The sequence below is a fragment of the Nelumbo nucifera genome, chromosome 5, assembly GCF_055504915.1.
Source record: "Nelumbo nucifera cultivar China Antique chromosome 5, China Antique-T2T, whole genome shotgun sequence".
Classification (NCBI taxonomy): domain Eukaryota; kingdom Viridiplantae; phylum Streptophyta; class Magnoliopsida; order Proteales; family Nelumbonaceae; genus Nelumbo; species Nelumbo nucifera.
In genome coordinates this window covers 82,899,158-82,920,070 of record NC_142653.1, presented here as the reverse complement: position 1 = coordinate 82,920,070, position 20,913 = coordinate 82,899,158, and the positions used below count along the sequence as shown (strand labels likewise).

The window sequence follows — 20,913 nt, the reverse complement described above, 5'->3', positions numbered from 1 at the left end:
CAACAAATAACAAAAAATATCTGTACCCACCCATGGAAGGGATATGATAAGGTCCCCAAACGTCAGTATGCACAATATCAAAAGAATTATCACTCCTTTTATTACTCAATAAATAAGGCTTTCTACAATGCTTAGCAAACTCACAACTTTCACACTGTAGCTGAGACAACTCAATAGACTCAAATAAAGTAGGAAACAGTCCCGCCAATATGAGTAAGCCTGAGAGAGAGTCACACTGTCTCTAGTCAAAATCTGCTGCCTCACAATATCATATTCTGAGTTCAGTCCCGCCAGAAATCAAACACTCTGTTTGTCTCGATGTGCTTTCTATGGGTCTGAGCATCTTTGGGACTCTCCCACTCAAGAGTCTCTAAGTGATCAATCTCATGCCACAGGGACTTCAAGGTAGAGAAGTAGACCGGCACCTGTTTCTCTCCTTGTTTAAGGGTGTTCACTTCACATTTCAATTCATATGCTCTGGCAACATTAAGGGGTTGGGAGTAAGTTTCTTTCATAACATCCCATATCTCCTTAGTTGTCTTTGCCCACAAATTACACAGCCATGTCATAACCAAGTAGTTTTCTTGCATCCACTTGGTATATGTCGGGTCTCCCTTGGAAGGTTCTTTCATATCTCCCAGGAGGTACCCTAATTTACTTCTTCCACCAATAGCCATCATGGCTGATTGGGCCCATTCCAAATAGTTTGATCCATCAAACTTTACGATCGTAATCTGACCACCATAACTGATGTTCCCAAGACTGCCTTCTGCCTGAATTTTAGACTCCATTTCTGTCAAGTCTCAAAACAGTACTTGAATCACCAATCACAATCAAAACAGTATAGGCCTGATCTGTATTCTCAGTGTATGTGCACAAAACCGAAGTAATTCTGATCTGAAACCAACTAGCCAACACAACAGTAGCTGTCCATAGATCTCTAACCCCCTTAGAACTCTGAGAACAACCTTAAAACAAAACTGATATTCTAGGGAAAGTTAGGGTTTTAATCAGTCCTGAAAGGAAGCAATTCAGTCGCACAGTCCAAACTGTATAGATGAGCTTGCAGTAGGGTTAATAAGAAACCCTAGAATCTGATCGGACCTACCAATCAACTTAAGAGTAGCTCTAGGTAGATCACAGGGTTCAGTCAACCACTAGGGCTTGCCACAGATCACTTTCAAACCCTAGAGTAGAGAGAAACACAGTTCGGTCCAGGGTTTGCTATAAAACCCTAGGAAATTGAAGAGAGAAAGAGCTAGAATGGTTCGGCCTTCCCCTCCAGATAGGTCCAACCTATCTTATTTGAAAGAACTTCTATTAAAAGGTAAACAACTTACAAGGAAAAATTAGTTCGCTGCCTTCTAGGGTTACCTGAACCCTAGTCTTCTCTGATCCTTCCTGACCACCAACACTCTGCAACCCTAGCAAGTTTCCAACAGCTGCTAGCACCTCTGGCGATCTCCAAGAATCAGTCTGCGAACTCCTCCTTTTCAGCTTTTAGTCCTAGGAGATTCTCATGTGGTCGGCTGGTATTAGACTCACATGAAAATCCCTAACTTGGCTCTGATACCATGTAGGTTTTCAAGACTGCTATTCAGTCTTGATCACTAAGAGATTTCAGGTTCGATGAGAAGAGAAAGCGAAGAAGATGTAGAAGAAAGAGTGATGGAAGAGCAATAGAACACAGATTTTGAGGAGAAGAACAGAATGTCAATATTCTGCCGCCACCACTTTAAGTTAATATATATAGGTTATGCTAGTTACATGAAATGACATATCTGCCCTTGGTGCTTACATCATAACTGCTAACAAATAACAAACAATATAAAACTGAAACTAGAAATAACAGAATAGCAAAATAACCACAGCTGTGACTAGATACATTCTACCTACGGACAGAGTGGGACCACAGCTGTGGGGCCCACATCAATGTTCTCTACAAATAGAAAGAGGATCCTTTCCATATAAGGCCTTAAATGGGGTCATGCCCGTAGCTGAGTGAAAAGCGGTATTGTACCGGAGTTCTGCTATGGAAGCCATTTGAACCACCACTTGGGTCATTCTCTTGCAAAACCCTGCAAATACGTCTCGAAACACTGGTGGATGACCTATATTTGGTTGTCAGTTTGGGGGTGATAGGTTATTGATTTCTGGAGGTGAGTGCCTTGCAACTTGAAGCTCTCTCTAAAACCCACCAAGGAATCTGGGATCTCTCTCAGATACAATTACCTTCAGGGTTCCATGGAACTTGGTGACATCTTGGATGAACACCTCAACCACCATGGGTTAGGGCTGAAAAATGCTCATATTTTCCTGAGACAATCAACAACCGTTAATATTATTGAGTTCCTCGCTGATAGAGAGGAACCCTGCCATGAAATCCATAGTCACTTCTTCCTAGATGTGGTTCAACATCGAAAGTGGTCTAGGGAGCTCCAGGAAAAGAAGAGTGATAAGGAAAGTCCTCAGAAAAGAGAAGCTGGACGTTGTGTTAATTCAAGAATCAAAATTATCAGAAGTGGATAGGAGATGGGTGAGAAGTATTTGGTTGGCTAGAGGACTGAATTGGGCTTTTGCACAGTCTTGGGGGGCCTCAGGGGGAATTCTTACAATCTGGAAAAATGAGGGATTGGATTGTACAGAAGAATTAATTGGTAACTTTACGGTTACAATTAAACTGAGAGGAAGAGATGATGGACTGGAATGGGCTTTAACAAATGTTTATGGGCCAAACTCGTATAGGGAAAGGGAGGGGCTTTGGGAGGAGTTAGCAGCTATAAGAGGATTGTGGGTGGGTCTGTGGTGTTTAGGAGGAGATTTCAATGTCATTAGGTTTTCAATGAAACCAATGTTTTGAAAATCGTAATTGTATCATAAATCGTAAAGGGGTTTGAATCGAATCGTATCGTGAATCGTATTGTAAATCGTAAGATTTTTTCTGAAAGTTGTCAAAAACCTATAAAAATACCTAAGCATCTCAAAAAATAGAGGAAAAATGATTCTGCACTTTCAGCTTATACACGTTATATAAGTAGGTAATATTAGTGACAATTACACTACTTTCGTATCATAGCAGTAGTCAAAATTCAATCGATCCTAAGGTATACTTAAAGAACATTTTGCTTTGGTTATCCTTATCCCCCAAGGCTTTTAAAAAAAAGACCATAATGTTCTCTAGTTTCTATTGCTAAAATTATTAAAATCAAACATGCATCATAAAAAAATATTAAAATAAGAGACTACTAGGTTGCAGAGAGCCTACAAAGATGCAAGAGCAAAATAATTCAAATTCTAAACTACACATTTCAGTACAATAGTGAGACACTACAAATAAACATTATATACAATTAAAGAATCTAAAGTCTAAACTAAGATATCATGATTCATGTACATATTTTAATTTTAAAGTCTACAATTTGAATACATATTAGGTGTTCTGTTTTCATGGAAAAAAATACAAAAACAAGGAAGAATGAAAGGAAAAAAATATGGGGTGGAGACCTTGTTTTGTGTCAAAAACGATGAGAAAAAAAGGGGAGGAACACCTATTGCATCAAGAGAAAAAGAGGGGGGAAATGGTTGTGCAAAGCCCCTGTTTTTGTATCAAAAAGAATAGGAAAATGTGGGAAAAAGATATTGTTTTACATTAAAAAAAGAGGGGGAAAATAGTAGGGTGGAGCCCTGTTTTGTGTCGAAAATGATAGAAAAAAAATGGTGGAAAACTTCCATTTTGCATCAAAACAAGAGGGTGAAAATAGCTGGGCAGAGCCCCTTTTTTTCGTGTTAAAAACAATGGAGAAAATGGTGTCAAAAAATATGTTGAACTTTTTTTTTGAGAAAAAAGTAAAGAAAGAGGGGAAATGAAGGGCGGAGGGCAGAGCACCCGTTCTTGCATTAAAAGAAGTGGGTTTCAGGTATTAGGAGGAAGAAGAAGAAAGAAACAACTTACCTTGAAGTTGAACAGATTAGCAGCAATCAAAACAACTTAGCTTTGGCGCTTTCATGCAGCTCAGCAACAGTCATGGAGGGGGTTTTAGCCTTGAGCTTTCATGCAAAAGTCATGCAGGAGGGTTTTTCCACCCGCCCAAACTTTTCTTTCGTAATAAACTAATAAAGAGCTTTCATTCGATGGACTATTGAATTTTATCTACTATTTATATAAAATGACATAGTTGCCCCTCCCCATATAAATGAAAGTTTAAAAAATTGAGGCCTATGACAGTCTTTTCAAATTTAAGCCACTCTTTAAATTATCGTATAAATCGCGATTTGCGATTCAAATCTACGATTCATACGTAAATCGTACGATTTTTGCAAAAAACAATTTGTATGTATGATTCGTATCGTTTTATGGACAATTCGATATGAAATTTTAACAACATTGAATGAAACAAATAACCCCAACCATAGGGTCACCTCAAGTATGAGGAAGTTCAACTCTTTTGTGGATTCCTTTGAATTGAGGGAGTTGCCGATGTTGCAAGCTGAATATACTTGGTCTAATTTTCAGGAAGAGCCCTTTATTGTAAGTTAGACAGGTATTCTCTTTAGATTGGGAGGAAGCGTGAAGTGGCCTAGTAATGAGGGCCCTACCTAGACCTACCTCGGATCATTGCCCAGTTAGATTGTCACAGGAAAGACTAGAATTAATGTGCATGGGGTAAAAAGTATTGATACACCCCTGCCTATACATTTGGGTGTATCAATACTTTAAACCATGATTTCCCTCTCCACATTTGTGCATCTTTTGCTTGAGCTGTGGTTGGAATGCTAATCACTTGTTCCTTTCTTGTCTCTTTATTATGGTTATTTGGAACCATTACCTCTTTTTGGAGCTTCTTGGTCACTTCTGTTGGATGTGGGGGACTTGTTTAAATCTGATTTCCTTTGCTTATCTACTAAAAGAGTAAAAATAATGTGGGGTTGCACAAGGGTGGTGGTTATTTGGATGTCTGGAGTGAAAGGAATTAAACGAACATATTTAACATGGAGCAGAAAGGTTCATACTCATGTTGTTCTAATGATAGAATTGCACATAGGATTTCTACTATTCAGTGGCTCAAGGGTGTGCCAACTTGACTCCATTTGAGGGGCTAGCAAATGGTTGCGAGATTTGCACATCAGAGAAGGCAGGTTGCTCTGGCTTGGAGCACTCCAAATGAGGGTTTGATCAAATTTATTTTGATGGAAGCACTTTTGGAAATTAATGTGCTTTTCTAGTATTTTAGGAGTGTTTAGAGTCCATTCTGGTAAAGTCCTAAGTTTTTCAGGCCCAATCAGATAAAGAACCTCTCTTAGAGCAGAATTACTAGCTCTCCTGCAGGGCCTAAAATTGGTTCTCATCTGGTTTGGAACAACATCCTAGTAGAGAATTATTGCTGAGTTATTGAGTGGACTTTGGGTGGTCTGGTGGGATAGATGCTCTTTAATCGAGTGTTGGTGACAAAAAACAATCATACATGATGCAATAATTTTACCAAAGCTTTCACAGAATAATTATGCACCAACTATTGAGTGTTGAATCACATTTTTTTTTCTGATTATTTTATTTATCTTATTTTATGTTTATATAGGGGAACTCTCATGGATGATGCAATGATTTTGCCTTGTGGACACTCATTTGGAAGTGGTGGAATGCAACATGTAATTAGAATGGTAGGTTCTAACCTGTTCATTTCTTGGTGTCCTAAATGGTTACATTTTTTTTTAATTTTTTATATAGTGCCTTGTTAGTATAACCATTTGCATGCCATTTGTAAAAATCCTCTAGCATGGGTCCTAAATGGTTAAAGTAAAGGTAAAAAAGAACTAATGAGCACCAAAGAAGTGTACTTTGCTTTAATTGTTAATTTGATACCGAACTCTGTTACTGAACTGCATATGGTTTTAAAGTTTAAATTGTTTCATGTTTGTTTGTTGTTAATTTGCACCATTCTGCAATTGTTGAAATCTACTTTTTGTAGCTGTTCTGGTATAAACAAGTATGCTCTATGGCTCTTGATAGAGCACAATGGCAGGACAGGCTTCATAGCCAACCCCATATACTTGGGTTGAAGACTGAGTTGAGTTGAGTTCATGGACAGAATCTAGAATTAATGTGCACCTCCAAAGGTCCACCCTGTCGTTGTGCACCTCCATTAGTTGCAAAGAAATAAGCTTCAATTGAATTTCATTCTTTAATTTAACTCTAGATGAAAGATAATTAACATAAATGTTAAACACAATATATATTATCAATTTGTTATGCTGGGACTCCCCACCTAAACCCTTATAAATACCAAGATTGACTTAGGCCAAAACATGCTTTCTCTATTTGCCCCTTGTTTTGCAAAATCCATCAGCCATTGCATTATGCCCATTCAAATTTTGACAAAATCATTGGAAGGTGTTGAGTTGTAGTTAGGGGGGGGGGATGGCATTGAATCAGAGCATTGAGGCATCCTTCGTCCCAGTCTTGAGGTGGAGAGAAGAACTAAGAATTGATTCGAAGAAATTGTTAATGGAAGAAGGAGAAAGGGGCAGTTTTTGCTAAAAATCAGAGAAGGACGGGCAGCCATTTTTCTTATGGGAGATGCAACTCAGTGGCTGAAAGGATTCTTCGATGGAGCACTGTGATCTGACAAGAAAGCAGGTTGGAAGAGCAGTCTGGAGTTTCCAAGATGAAAATACATGGAAGAGCTGAAAAGAAACCAAAAGGGCTGGTTTGTGGCCATCTCTGAGTTTTTTGGTTATAATAGGACGCAGCTTATATGCATACCAGAAGGAAACCTGGGTAAGGGTTGGCAGCTGTTTGTGGAGAAAATGCTTGACTTACTTGGTAAAAAGGAAGCTGATAATGACGGAAGAATTAAGTTTGAAGAAGGAAGTTGAGCTGTATCTCCTGAGAAAAGTTTCAATATTTTGAGCGAATTGAAGAACAGCAACATGCATGACCGATGGTTGGCTGCAAGAAAAAACTTGCAGAGGATGGTTTTGGACAGTGCAAGAGTGGATTGGGAATTTGGGATAGGAGATTAATCTTGAAGGCTGGAAGGGAGGTGACTGATTGGGGATGTATTAGGGAAGCGATTATGAAAAAATTTCAAAGTGCAGAATGGGGTGTCTATTTTTCCTTTTGATGACAGGAGAGCGGTTTTGGATACAGGGGAGACGGAAGTCATTTTCAATTCTGTAGATACCTGTCTGGGGTTGGTTTTAATTGAAAATTGGTTGGTCTCCTATAACATTAAGGAGTTGGACCCTAAAGTTTTCACTATTAAGCTAATTGGATTTCCATTCAGCCTCTGGAAGAGACACATAGTGGAATCCTTTTGGAGTTTGATTGCGATTATCTAAGTGAATTGAAGCTCAAAATGGCTGGTGTTAAACCAGAAGATGTCCCCCGATCGATTGATCTCTGTATTGGTGACTTATGGGTCAAGGTTTGGTTATTTGTAAAACCTGAAGTGACGTTATGGTGAGGAGAGTGAGATGTAGAAGAAGATGATGAACTAGCATTGGGAGGTCCACGTGGCAAGAGGGGAGTAGACCCAATGTGGGGTCCACACCATGGAAAGGTGCATAGTGAGCTGGGTGTTGGAAAAGCAAAGTTGAAGCCACTCAGTGGAATTAATGGAAAAGTTAGAGGCTCATTGAACTGACCAAAAATTAGTTAGGTGAGGAATTTTACTAAAGGACCTTTTAGGGATGGTAAGAAGGGTGTATCATCACCCCAAATTACATCCAACACTAACAGGTCTTTTAGTAATATCGGATGTATCTACGAATGGTCGTCCTAACCTAAGGTACGCCAGAAATCTCTCAGAGATAAAGGATGATGAGGATAAAGGCTGGGTGAGTTGTGAGTAGGCGGAAGACGAGGAATCTGATTCGAGTTGGATTCTTTGGAAGATAGCACAAGGGAAGATGCAACTCTCATGCAAGAAGTAGAAGACCAACTGTGAAGAGAGAAGAGAGAAGAGGACTAGGCATAACTGTGAACTCTAGAGGATCAAACAAGGTGGAGTCGTTGATTTAAAAGGCGCGCCTAGGCACACAGACGAGGTGCATTTTGGGGTATGTGCCTCGCCCAGGTCCTAGGTGCACCCCTTTCAAAATTTTGCGCTTTTTGCTTTTATTTTTGAGTCTAATGGCTGCGCCGGGGGTCTGCCCACCGAAGCTCCAAGAACCCCCTATTTGCTAATGTTGTTCATTCATTCATTGCAATAAAATATCTTCTTAAAAGGCAATGAAAGTTATAAAATCGTTATTTTTTTTATGTGAGAAATAAGAATGTCGGACCCTAACATAGACTTGTTTGGGCTTGCCTCGAGGCGTGGTTCAAAGGCGACTCATAGAATCAAGAATGCATTATGTTTTACATCACATTAGCTACTTGATGCAATGCAATTAAGCAAAAAAAGAGATTGTGGGTTTTACATTTTTGAAAATGCTTTATATGTTTGCTTTTATTTTTAAATTTTCATTTGAATATGCTTTACATGTTATGTTTATGCGTTTTAATTTTAGGTAATAGGTTTTTTAAAACATTTATTTTAAAATTTAAGTTTATATTTTTTATTAACATTATGTTTAATATTTTTTTTTGCATTTTTAAAATTTTTTGGCATTTTTTGAAAATTCTGACTTTTTTTTTTGACTTTTTAGCTTTTTTTTTTATTTTGCACCTTGCTTAAAAAGGCATGCACCTCGGGCGCAAATTGGCCCTTGCGCTTTTAAAACACTGTGGAGTTTCGGGAGGTAGTAGGGAGGGAGCCAAAGCTCTAATAAAGAGACACCATAACCAAATTCTTCTCATAGGCAGGATGTCTATAGGGGATTAGACAAGATTAACCTGAGGCCGAGTGGGGAAATTCTAGATACAGATAGGGAAGAGGGTTGTGGGAATGGTCAGGATGTGAATTTAAGTACAGAAGATTTATCCAACAAAATCTCCAAATGAGGTGGATAGTAAACTCCGAGCTTCTGAACAGAAAAAATCAACAAACCACTGATAAAAAAAAATCAACAAACCAGACCACTGTTGCTGAGAGTCCTCCTCCAAACCCAGGTACAAATGTTGTTTTAGTATTAGTTACTAATGACTGCTCTGTGCCTGAAGTCTTTTCTCCAGGTTCCCAAGAAGCTCTGAGGCCACAAGACTGATAAAATGGGCAGTTAAAAGACTGGTGGGAGTGTTAAGGAAGATGACTCGGAGAATGTTGAAAGGGGAAGGCAAATCTGGGAGTTGATTGAGAATTATTTAGAGGTATTTAAGAGGCTTGAAGTTGAGAAACAAGCGTATGAGAGAGGTGGGGGGAGCAACTGAGGTGTATGATTTGGTGGCTGCTTCTGTGGAGAAACCGAGGTGTATGATTCAGAATCCAAATGATTTTAGAGCTTTCTTAAAGAAGGATAGTGGGAGACAAAGTGAGGAAGAGAAAGATGAGTGAAGTGGAAAGATTAAGGAGTGATGTGGAGGGAGACAAGGAATTCAGTGGGAGAAGGGAAAGGCCTAGGGGAAAAGTAGGAATTTTAGTAAAAAGGGACTGAATTGATCTTGGATAGAATGAAGATTGTGAGCTGGAATGTCAGAGGGTTGGGAAGGACTCGAAAAAGATTCATAATTAAGGAGGTTTTTAGGAAAGAGAAACCAGATATAGTGCTAATACAAGATGAATTTGGCAGAGTTTGATAGGAGTTGGGCTAAAAGTATTTGGAGAGCTAGGGGCCTTAGCTGGTTATGTCCTCATTTTGGGGTGCTTCTTCAGGGGGTTTAGTTACACTTTGGAACAATGATTTTTTTCAGTCACTTTGGAACAATGATTCTCTTCTTGGAATTGAGAAATTGGTTGGCATGTTTACAATCTCTATCAAATTTAGACAAGTAGCAGATGGCTTTGAGTGGGTTCTGACCAATTATTATAAGGAAAGAATTGAATTGTGGGAAGAGTTGGAAGACACAAGGGGTTTATTGGAACAGACCTTGGTGTTTCGGAGGTGATTTGAATGTTGTAAGATTTTTTTTTTTTTTTAAATTTTTTTTGATAGGAAACAGTAACTTTCATTAAATAAACATCAGAAATTACAAGCTGTCACCTACAGAAGGACAAAGTGACCCCTGAAACAAAAAGCAAGTTACAACACAGCCCAAAACAAAGTCTCTCTATTCACCCCTTGCTTTGCTAGTAAGTCAGCTAAAGCATTTGCTGACCTTCTAGTCCAACTAACACAACTACACCCAGCTCCCTTGTAAGGCTCAATAATTCTCTTACATCTTGTCTTAGGGACCAAATTCCCAGACTATTTGTTTGCACCCACCCTATTACTAATTTTGAGTCTCCCTCCACTTCTAGCTGTTACGTACCCAAACGCTTAGCCAATCTAATAATAATCCTAGGTAAATTTTTTGGAAGAAAGTACTAATCCTAGGTAAAGAATCAACATGAGCATGAGAAGATTTAATCAGTTCATTGATACCTTTGAGCTGAAAGAACTGCCCTTGTCCTATAGCAATTTCACCTGATCTAACACACAAGTCATTCCTATTTGCTCTAAATTGGATAAATTTCTCTTCATTGTGGATTGGGAGGTGTATTGGGGAAATCTAGTGTCTAGAGCCCTTCCCAAAGTGACCTCAAAGGCCCATTGCTATTTATAAAGAAAATTTGGAAGAAAGAGGTTCAACTCCCTTAAGATTTGAGAATATGTGGCCATGTGGTAGTAGGTCTGTGGAGAGGATTAAGGAATGGTGGCACGAAAGTAACCAAAGGGTGAGGTGGGAAGGGATGAAGTTCCACTGGAAATTGAAGATCTTAAAGGCTAAGGTTAAAAAGTGGAATGCCCAACATTTCGAGAGAATAGAGGAGAGAAAGCAAGAGGTGATCCCTTTGGATTTAAACGAAGGGTCAAGCTTTTTTGAAGAGAGAGACAAGGAATAAAGACTTGGCCCAAGGAGACAATTGGAGGATATTTTGTTAAAAGAGGAAATTAGCTGGAGGCAAAAGTCTAGAGTTACTTGGCTTAAAGAGGGAGATAGGAATACTAATTTTTTTCATGCCTTGGCCAATGAGAGAAGGAAAAATTTTCATTCCAAAACTTGAATTTGAGATACTACTATCACTCAACAAAGTGAGATTGCTAGAGCCTTTGTGAATCATTTCAAAAATATCTTCAAGAGGCCCTTGGGAGACTAGAGTATGGGTTGATGGTTTGGATTGGCCCACATTATCTGAGGACTCTATGAATTGGTTGGGAAGATATTTTGATCTAGAGGAAATAAAAGAGGCAATCTTTGACATGGATAGATCTAAGGCACCTGAGTTGGATAGTTTTACTATGGCATTCTACAAGACTATTGGAATATTTTGAAAGTTGATATCCAGAAGGTTTTTAAGGAGTTCTTTGAAGGGTGTGAGATAAATCTCGAGCTTAACTCAACTTTCATCACTTTGATCCCAAAAAGCTGAGACTATGCATCCTAAAGAGTTTAGACCGATAAGTTTGACTAATAGCCTATATAAGATCATAGCCAAGGTGCTCTCTAGGAGACCGAGATTGCTCCTCCCATCCATAGTCTCACATGTTCAAGGGGCTTTTGTTAAGGACAATAAATCATTGATCAGATTTTAATTGCAAATGGGAGTATTTAGGAAACGAAAAGAATTGGTAGGAAAGCTTTAATATGCAAGCTTGACTTGGAGAAGGCTTATGATCTGGTTGATTGTGGCTTCTTGTTGGAGGTTATGAAGAATTTTGGATTTGGTGATCATTGGTGTAAATGGATAGTGGGGTGTGTTAGGACTTGTCACTACTTGATATTGGTAAATAGAACGACAATTGATCATTTCCTAGCTCTTAGAAGTTTAAGACAAGGTGACCCCCTCTCTCCTTTTCTCTTCACTTTGATCGTTGATGTTTTTGGGAGATTAGTCATGAAGCTGATTTTAGAGGATTATTTAGGGGTTGGAGAGTGGGTAGGGATGAAGTACTAGTTACGCATTGCAATTTGCTGTTGACACTATCTTGTTTTGTTAGGAGGGGATCTAGATTGGGTAAGGAACTTAAAAACAAATTGTTGAGCTCTTTGAAAATATATGCAGTCTGAAAATCGAACTTCATAAGAGTTGTATTGCGGATTTGAATACGGACGAAGAGGAAATAACAGAGAGAGTAGAAGTTTTAGTTTGTGTGGTCTCTCGATGGCCCTTGCCTTGACCTATTTAGGTCTTTCTTTAGGGGATAGTTCTAGGAATTACAACTTTTGGAATCTAGTGATTGAGAGATTCACTAAGAAGTTGGCCTCGTGGAAAAACGATTATTTATCTTTGGGGGGGATTATGTTGATTAAATCCACTTTAGCCAATTTCCTGATGTATTTTGTGTTGGTTTTTAGGATTCCTCTAGGGGTAAGCAAAAAGTTGGATTTTTTTTTATCAGCAAAAAGGAAATTAGCAATAGTTGGAAAAATTGATGAGGGACTTTCCGTGGGAGCCAAGTGAGGAAAAGGATCATAGGGTAAATTGGGAAATGGCGTGTAGAAGCAGGGAGTGTGGTGGTCTTGGTATTGGGAATATCCAAGAAAGAAATACTGCTTTGTTAGGTAAATGGTTGTGGAGGCTGCTGGTGGATAGAGATAAGTTGTTGGAAAAAGTGGCCATCAACATACACAGTCTTGCGCTTGAAGGTTGGGACTCTTAGTTCAGATTAGGGCTACAAGAACTTCTTCTTGGAAATCCATCCACACCATCCTTCTTGTCGTTTATCAGGTATAAACCATGCTCTGGGAACCTAAAGGATCAATATCCCTCTCTATTTGGCTTGTCAAATCATGCTTTGGTTCAATCCAATTCTTGGTCTGGTATTGAGTGAGATTTGGGGTTTAGAAGGGGTCTTTCGTGATCCTAAAATTGTTGACGTCTCACCTTTGCTTGAGAGCCTTGAGAGAGTGACTTTAAACCCTACAAAAAGCGATACTTGAATTTGGATTCTTTCTTCCTCAAGTTCTTTCTCTTGTGGCTCCTTCTTTAAAGTCTTAATTCAACCAAGTGATAGTCACGGGGTTCATTCTCCTGTTAAATGTAGAAGATGGAGGGTATTTATGTAAATTTATCTTTCTTTTGCAAGGACAAATTTGTCCATTCATATTTTTTTTAATATAAATACTTTCTTTTTGGGTTGGTTCGATCAGATTGATCAACCTTAACAAATATGGACCATTGTTCTTCCTCTTGTCTCTTCACTTTCTCACAAACTAACATGGTATCAGTGCAAGCTGTTCTCTAATCTGTTTGAGAGCTATCTTCATCGTTGATTAGTTCTGGACTGTTCTGATCATTCCAGGAACCCGTCTTATGTGTTTTGTGCATCCAGCAAGAGAGATTTCATTGGATCTCTCTCGGAAGACATCCGCTTGCAGTGAAAATTAAAAGGAAGTGTCACCTGGTCCCCTTCTTCATCCCTTGAAAGTTTCATCGAGATTAGAGAAGTATTGAGAGAGATCTATACATCTCTTCTGGGCGGCAACAACCAATCTTTCCTTTTTTTGGACTGTGTTCTCAGTTTTGAACTATTGCTATATCTTGGACACTCTTTCGATTGTGAGAGACTTCTTCTCTTGGTTTTGACTAACTTAAATTGGTTTTCTGCTTGTATTCCTTCTTTTGATTGCTTTTTTCTTTGTGTTCTTACTTGACATGGGTCTAGAAAAGAATGAGATTATTTCTGTCAAGTTTGATGGAAGCAACTATGCTCTCTGGAAGTTTCACTTTCAGTATTTTGTTGAAGGGAAGGGTATGTGGGGTTATATTGATGCTTCCACATCCATTCCCAATGCCGATGATATCAAGGGCTGAACCAGTGGAAAACTGAGAATGCATAGGTTGTTTCGTTGATTCTCGGTTCTGTTACTATGGATGTCAGTATTCTGATGAGGGGACTCAAATCTGCCCATGACATGTTCGAATACCTTGAAAAGTTTTATCAACAATCGAATATGTCTAGGCAATATCAGATTGAAGTTGATATTTTCTCTTATGTTCAAGGGGAGAAGCGGATTTAGGAATACTATGCTGGATTAGTGAACCTTTGGACTGAATATGAATTGGCTCACTTTGGGGATCTCTCTATGGATTGTTGTGTGAAAACTATGAAGAAACATCTTAGTAAGAGAAAGACTATGCATTTTTTGATCATCTCATATTTGATTACAAAACCCTCTTCTCTAATATACTCAACAGAGAGCTTGTACTAGATCTTGATATTATATTTGGTGAGTTATTAAGAGAGGAAACTCATCTCCGCACTCAGTCTGCACTTGATCAGAAGAAGGAACATGGAATAGATACTGTCTTCTTGGCCACCAAATAGAAGGGAAAGAAGGATTTTGATAAGTCCCGCTACTACTCTGTCACCGGTGAGCTGGTTCGAGGGAGCTCGCCCTCCTGAAATGGACGAGAGAGAGAGAGAGAGAGAGAGAGATCTTAATGTTTCATTCACTACCCTTCAAGCATTCGTTCATTGGCCTATATAGTAAATGGCTAGCTACAACTGTAACCACTTCTGAGCATTATCACAGTCTATGATTACTTTTCAATACGTGGGTGCTGGTTATATATGAACGTAATGGGTGGTGCCACCCGTGTGATTCGTGTGGTGTTTTGGACTGATGCATTGGCCTGCTGGGCCTGACTTGCTGTGTGTCTTGGGCCTGAGTCTCCTGTCGTGGGCCAAAGTGGGTAGTTGAGGTCCTATCAGTCCCACCTTCTTCAAGAAACACCTTGTCCTCAAGGTTGATGTGGGAATACTGATCTTGTAGTTTGTCATAGTCCTCCCGAGTGGCAAGTTTTTCCAGATGACTAAGGCCTGCTTGTGTAACTTGCCTATCTTGACCCCTCTTACATTTCTGATTTGTCGTGGTTCAATCAGTATATCCCCATCTTCTGTGAATTGCGGAAGGGTCGGGCTGACCTTAGTTGTAGGGCTTAGGCAAGGTTTCAACATACTAACATGGAAAGTCGGGTGTAATTTTGAGCAAGTAGGAAGTCCCAATTTGTAAGCCACATGTCCCACTCGTTCAATCACCATGGATGGGCCAAAATACTTACAAGCTAGCTTTTGCCAAATTCGTCGGGCTATTGAAGCTTGCTGGTAAGGCTGGAGCCTCAAATAGATCCAATCCCCAACTGCCAATTCACGCTCCCGGTGATTGCGGTTGTAGGCCAACTCCATGCGCTGTTGTGCTCTCTGCAAATGCAATTTATGGAATCTCAATATCTCATTTCTTACGTCCTCAATGCGCAACTCGTAGTTCCCTCCCTCAATCCATTTTTGGCGTACATCTCTGAAAAGTGTGTGGATATCAGCTGTTGTAAGGTACCCTCTTCCATGGAGATCAAGACACCGAAACAAATATGTCAATCCTTCCGGTGTATCTTTGTTTTCTAGGGCCAAAACAAAGTCAAGAAACTTTCAAAATCCATCTCTCGTGCATTATCACCACCACCACCACCATTTTTTCCACGCCGAACATGTTTATCAAATGCCCTCTCCATGAATATTTCTGTCAATGTACCATCTACATATTCTCGAAGCTCCTACTTGCTCAATGTCCCATTGATATCTTTATCTAGAGCAAGAAACATATCACATATCTGTTGTGCGGATGTTAATGAGAACCAGTTTTCAGCTTGTTCAGTGTCAGTGATTTCTTCCTCACTTTCCTGGTGCAGTTCCATGAGTTCATGGAGGTAGTTACTAAGTAGTACCTTCTTTATGCATGCTTTACCTCGCCTGTAAGGATCACAAAAGAAGAAAAATTTGCGTGCAGTTATGTGGCAGTTCATTTAAATAAAAGCTGCAGGCCTATCTCGTAGTTGTGCCAGATTAGGAATAAGACCTCTAATGTAAGCCTCCATTTCATGAGAGTAAAGGAAACCATTAGAATCCTCATTAAGCTCGCTCATATCAATTCTTGCCCGAGTGAGGGAAACTGTGCGCATCACATAAAGGTAAAACGGCAGGATGGAAATTCTTCCAGACTCAACTTTCTCAAACTTCATAAAATTTGAAGGGCTGAAAAACCGTCGACACCTTGGACCTATTTGCTCCATACATACAGAAGCAATATGGCAAAAATCTTCATAATTCATCTTCTTTGGTGAGGGTGTAGTTGAGGGGGGACAATGACAAATCTCTTCTTTGTAGCAACAAGACGAGCACTAATTAATCCAACTCCAAACTGCTTGAACATACTCACAACAACCACATCCACCCAAATATAGGATATGGCACCACTAGAGATGCTAGAATGGACAAGGTGAACAATGACTACGTTAATAATGCTTGGACTCTCACCAGAACCTATCATTTCACCCTTTCGTCGTTGACCTGTGTCTAGAGGTCCTGTTGGAACCAAAACCCAAATCATTGAGTCTGCCTTAGCTATTTTGACATCACTGTCAATGATCAAAAGAACCTGCCGACATCGTAACATCTTGGTGGAAGCAAGTACGTGTCCAATGCGATCTTCGTTGTCGAAGGTTCTGTGATCACCGGGCTTAACTCTAACAATGAACCAGAACTCATGGTTGTTACTAGGGAGCCATGGAAGAGGGAAAAGAACAAAGATCTGTAAAATTGGAGGGTGGGCAGAGACGGGTTTCAGGTGGCATGGTGAGATGGGTTGGATTATGGTTGCCGCCAACGAAAATGATGACCAGAGGTTAAGCAATTGAGACGGACCTGGGTTTGGTATGGACAAGCTCGATTTAAGTGAGAGAGTAAGAGGGAAGAGAACAGGGACTAGGGAGCTACATGGATAACGATGGATGGGGTGATGAATTGACTAGGGTTGTGATGCTGGTATATCTTGGTTGGGGTTATAGTCTTCACACTGCCTTTTTGAGCCACCTCCCCTATTTTGTCACCTAACATCGCTGAGCTCGTTGCTAGGATTGAAGTCTCAACTTTTGATGATGATCTCGTTGTCGTTATTGGCTTTCCAATGCTCTCTATCAGCTTTGGTCCTTCGTTTTCGCCGAAATGAGTGTTGACGGAAGGAGCTCGGCGACCACGCTCTTCTAGAGAACTGACCATCGTGCCAAGCTTGTCTAAAATCATCTTCAGCTCGGCCAGAATTCCTTTCTGATTCCTCTGACTTCCCTCAAGATGACTGAGACTGTCTTCAAGCCTTGTCATCTGCGCATCCATGGATCTGGGTGGCTCTGATACCAATTGATAAGTCCCGTTGCTACTCTGTCACCAGTGAGCTGGTTCGAGGGAGCTCGCCCTCTTGAAATGGAGAGAGAGAGAGAGAGAGAGAGATCAATGTTTCATTCACTACCCTTCAAGCATTCGTTCATTGGCCTATATAGTAAATGGCCAGCTGCAACTGTAATCACTTGAGCATTTTCACAGTCTATGATTACTTTTCAATATGTGGGTGTTGGTTATATATGAACGTAATGGGTGGTGCCACCCATGTGATTCGTGTGGTGTTCTGGACTGACGTGTGGGCCTACTAGGCCTGACTTGTTGTGTGTCTTGGGCCTGGGTCTCTTGTTGTGGGTTCGAGTGGGTAGTTGAGGGCCTATCAGATTTCTCGAAGATGCAATGTTATGGATGCAAGGAATATGGACACGTGGCATCCCACTGCAAGAAGAAAATTTTCTGCACCTACTGCAAATAGCAGGGACATGACATAAGGCTTATCAAGCCTCAACTGAACCAACTCCAACTGATACTGCATCATCCTCATCAGCTCACAAACCAGATGCAGAGGGAAATTTGACTGAAGATGAGATTCGTGAGCTCATGTCCTTGGCTATTTCCTCTGCTTTTTCTGCTATTGGACTGGCTAGTAAGTTTGCTTATTTGTGTTCTTCTCCTTTACACATGTGGATCATTGATTTCAGGGTCTCAAAGCATATGACTAGGGCCTTCTTTGGTTAGCCTTTTAAACTTTACACCTCTGTCAACCACATTATTACTGCTAATGGTGATTCTCTTTCTAGATGTGGGTGTGATGATTTATTTTTGTCCACTTCTAAGTCTACACCCTTACATCTTCCAAAAACCTTTTTTTTTGTGCGTAAGTTGACTACTAGCCTTATTTCTATTGGACTTCTTGATGATGGTAATAATGTTTTGTTTACTCGTGATGGTTGTTTTATCCAGGACCAGCACACTGGGGAATTGAAGGGGAAGGGGCATAGGCTTGGAAGATTGTTTGTTCTGGAATTTGAGAATAAGAAAGCACCACCAAATTCTTGTTTGCTATCTACTACTTCTAGTTTCTCTCCTACCTCTTATAATAATGTGTGACACTTATGGCATAAACGTATGGGTCACACTCATGCTAAAAACGTGGATTATTTGTTTTCTTCTGGTTGTTTGTCTATGACTGTTACTTCTTTTAAGAATGTTGATCAATCTTGTTTAACTTGCTGCTATAGTAAAAGCCATGTTTTGCCTTTTCCATCTTCTACTGAACATGCTTCTACACCTTTTTATCTTATTTATAGTGATGTGTGGTTGTCTCTAGTTATTTCACGTTTGGGTTATAAATATTTTGTATTGTTTATTATTGGTTGTACTTGATATACATGGGTTTATTTTCTCCAAAAGAAATAAGAGGTCTTTCCCATTTTTAAGAACTTCCATGATATGATTATGACCCAGTTTAAAAGCATTATAAACATTTTGATGTCAGATTCAGGGGGGAGAGTACTTTGATGGAGAGAATGGTTAGTTTCAAACCCACCTCAAACAACATGGCATTCAATCACAGAGATCTTGCCCAGGTACACCTCAACATAATGGGGTATTTGAGTGCAATAATTGTCACATTGCTAGTATGGTGAGATCCTTGTTACAAGACTCCCATGTTCCCATTACCTTCTGGGTGGAGGCGACCCACACTACTGTTCATCTCATCAACATTCTTCCTATTGCTATCCTTAAAATTTCTTCCCCCCCATCAATCATTGTTTCATCGTCCCCCTAAGCTATCCATGTTTCGTGTCTTTGGTTGTGTCTGTTTTGTCCATCTTCCTCCTCATGAATTCACTAAGCTAACAACTTAATCAACTATTTGCGCATTCATGGGATATAGTATGGAATACAAAGGATTTCTCTGTTATGATCCTAAAGTCCGAAGACTGTGCATTTCTCGTAATGTTATTTTTCTTGAGAACTTTTGATTCTTTGCACATATTAGTAAATTGTCTGCACCATCTTTTTCTATTCTACAACATTTTGGCTCTGCTGGTGATCCCCCTCCCACATCTCTACCACTTCAGGTTTATTTTAGGAAGTATCCAGCTCACCCACTGCCTATGCCTCCACCTCAGCACCAGTGACTGGTGTGGTGATTCTTCTTCCCATCCTATTGATTTGCCTTCATTCGTTCCTTTGCGCCGATCATCTTGTGTTTCTCGTCCACTTGACTGTTATGGCTTCTTTTCTAGTTATAACTCCTTCTAAGTTGTTCTGTTATCCATAGATATTCCTAAGTCTTACATCCAGGCTGTAGCAGTTAAGCATTGGAAAGATGTTATGGACTTTGAGATTTTGGCTTATTGGAGAATGATACCTGGAAGCTGGTCACTCCTCCTCCAGATGCCTCCATCATTAGTAGCCGATGGGTTTACACAGTGAAACTTAAATTAGATGGTACTGTAGATAGATATAAAGCCAGATTGGTTGCTCAAAGCTACAAGCAAGAATATGGAATTGACTATGATGAGACCTTTGCTCTAGTGGCCAAAATGACAACAATCTGTTTACTCTTGGCCATTACTACTATTATACAATAGACAGTTCATCAGATGGATGTCAAGAATGCTTTTCTCCATGGGCATTTACAAGAAATAGTTTACATGAAACCACTTCCCGGTTACTACGATGATCCTCATATGGTGTGTAAACTGAAGAAATCTTTATATGGCCTTAAACAAGCTCCACGAGATTGGTTTGACCGCTTCCGTATAGTGGTGGTGTTGGAGGCTAGTTTTCAACAAAGTGCTTTAGATTACTCTCTTTTCACCCTTAAGCGAGCATAGGGGTTGACTCTTCTCTTGGTATATGTAGATGATATACTTATCACCGGAGATGATGTGGATGGCATTAACACTTTGAATCTCCTTCTTAGCAACTCCTTCAAAATGAAGGATCTTGGGCATTTCACCTATTTTCTTGGGCTTGAGATTCAACGATGTCTTCCATGTTATTTTGTTAACTAACAGAAATATGCCTCTGATTTGGTGACACTTGCTCGCTTGACTGATTCTAAACAAGTGGATACACCTCTGGAGCTTAACTGTAAGCTAAGCAAGATGAGGGTGAGCTTCTCCCTGATGCTACTCTATATTAGCATATTGTAGGTAGTCTTATCTACCTAACTATGACTAGACCAGGCATTTCCTATGTGGTCCAGCTTGTCAGTCAATTTGTATTTGCTTCACGTCAGCCCCACTTCTCTGTTGTTCTCCGAATCATCCGTTATGTCAAGGGCACCCTATCTCATGGCTTGTTTTTCTCATCTTCATCCTCCATGCAACTTTGAGCTTATGTAGATGTAGATTGGGCAGGTTGTCCTGACACTCGTCGTTCCACTATTGGATGGTGTATATTTCTTGGTGACTCTCTGATATCTTGAAAGTGCAAGAAACAACAAACTGTTTCCAAGTCATCTACATAAGCAAAGTATAGAGCAATGTCCTCAGTATGTAGTGAAATAGTCCGGCTCAAAGCTCTACTTCATGACTTGGACATTGATCACTCATTTGCCATCCCCCTATTTGTTGACAACATGAGTGCAATCAAGATTGCATCCAACCCAGTATTTCATGAGTGCACTAAACATATTGAGGTGGATTGCCACTTCATTCGTGATCTTCTCCTTGTGGGTCATCTCTCTCTCCCACAGGTCTC

The 20,913-nt window shown here is 39.9% G+C and overlaps 1 protein-coding gene and 1 pseudogene across 2 annotated transcripts in view; one reads left to right on the top strand and one right to left on the bottom strand.

Annotated features, from left to right (window-relative positions):
* Window positions 1-20,913, top strand: part of LOC104593764 (U-box domain-containing protein 62-like) — a 41,296-nt gene that overhangs the window by 7,809 nt on the left and 12,574 nt on the right. For both annotated transcript variants that reach the window (XM_019197146.1, XM_010253753.3), the window contains exon 3: window positions 5,577-5,658. In XM_019197146.1, coding sequence (XP_019052691.1) covers window positions 5,577-5,658 — 82 coding nt within the window. The remainder of the gene's footprint in view (window positions 1-5,576; window positions 5,659-20,913) is intronic.
* Window positions 5,673-16,474, bottom strand: LOC104593982 (uncharacterized; annotated as a pseudogene).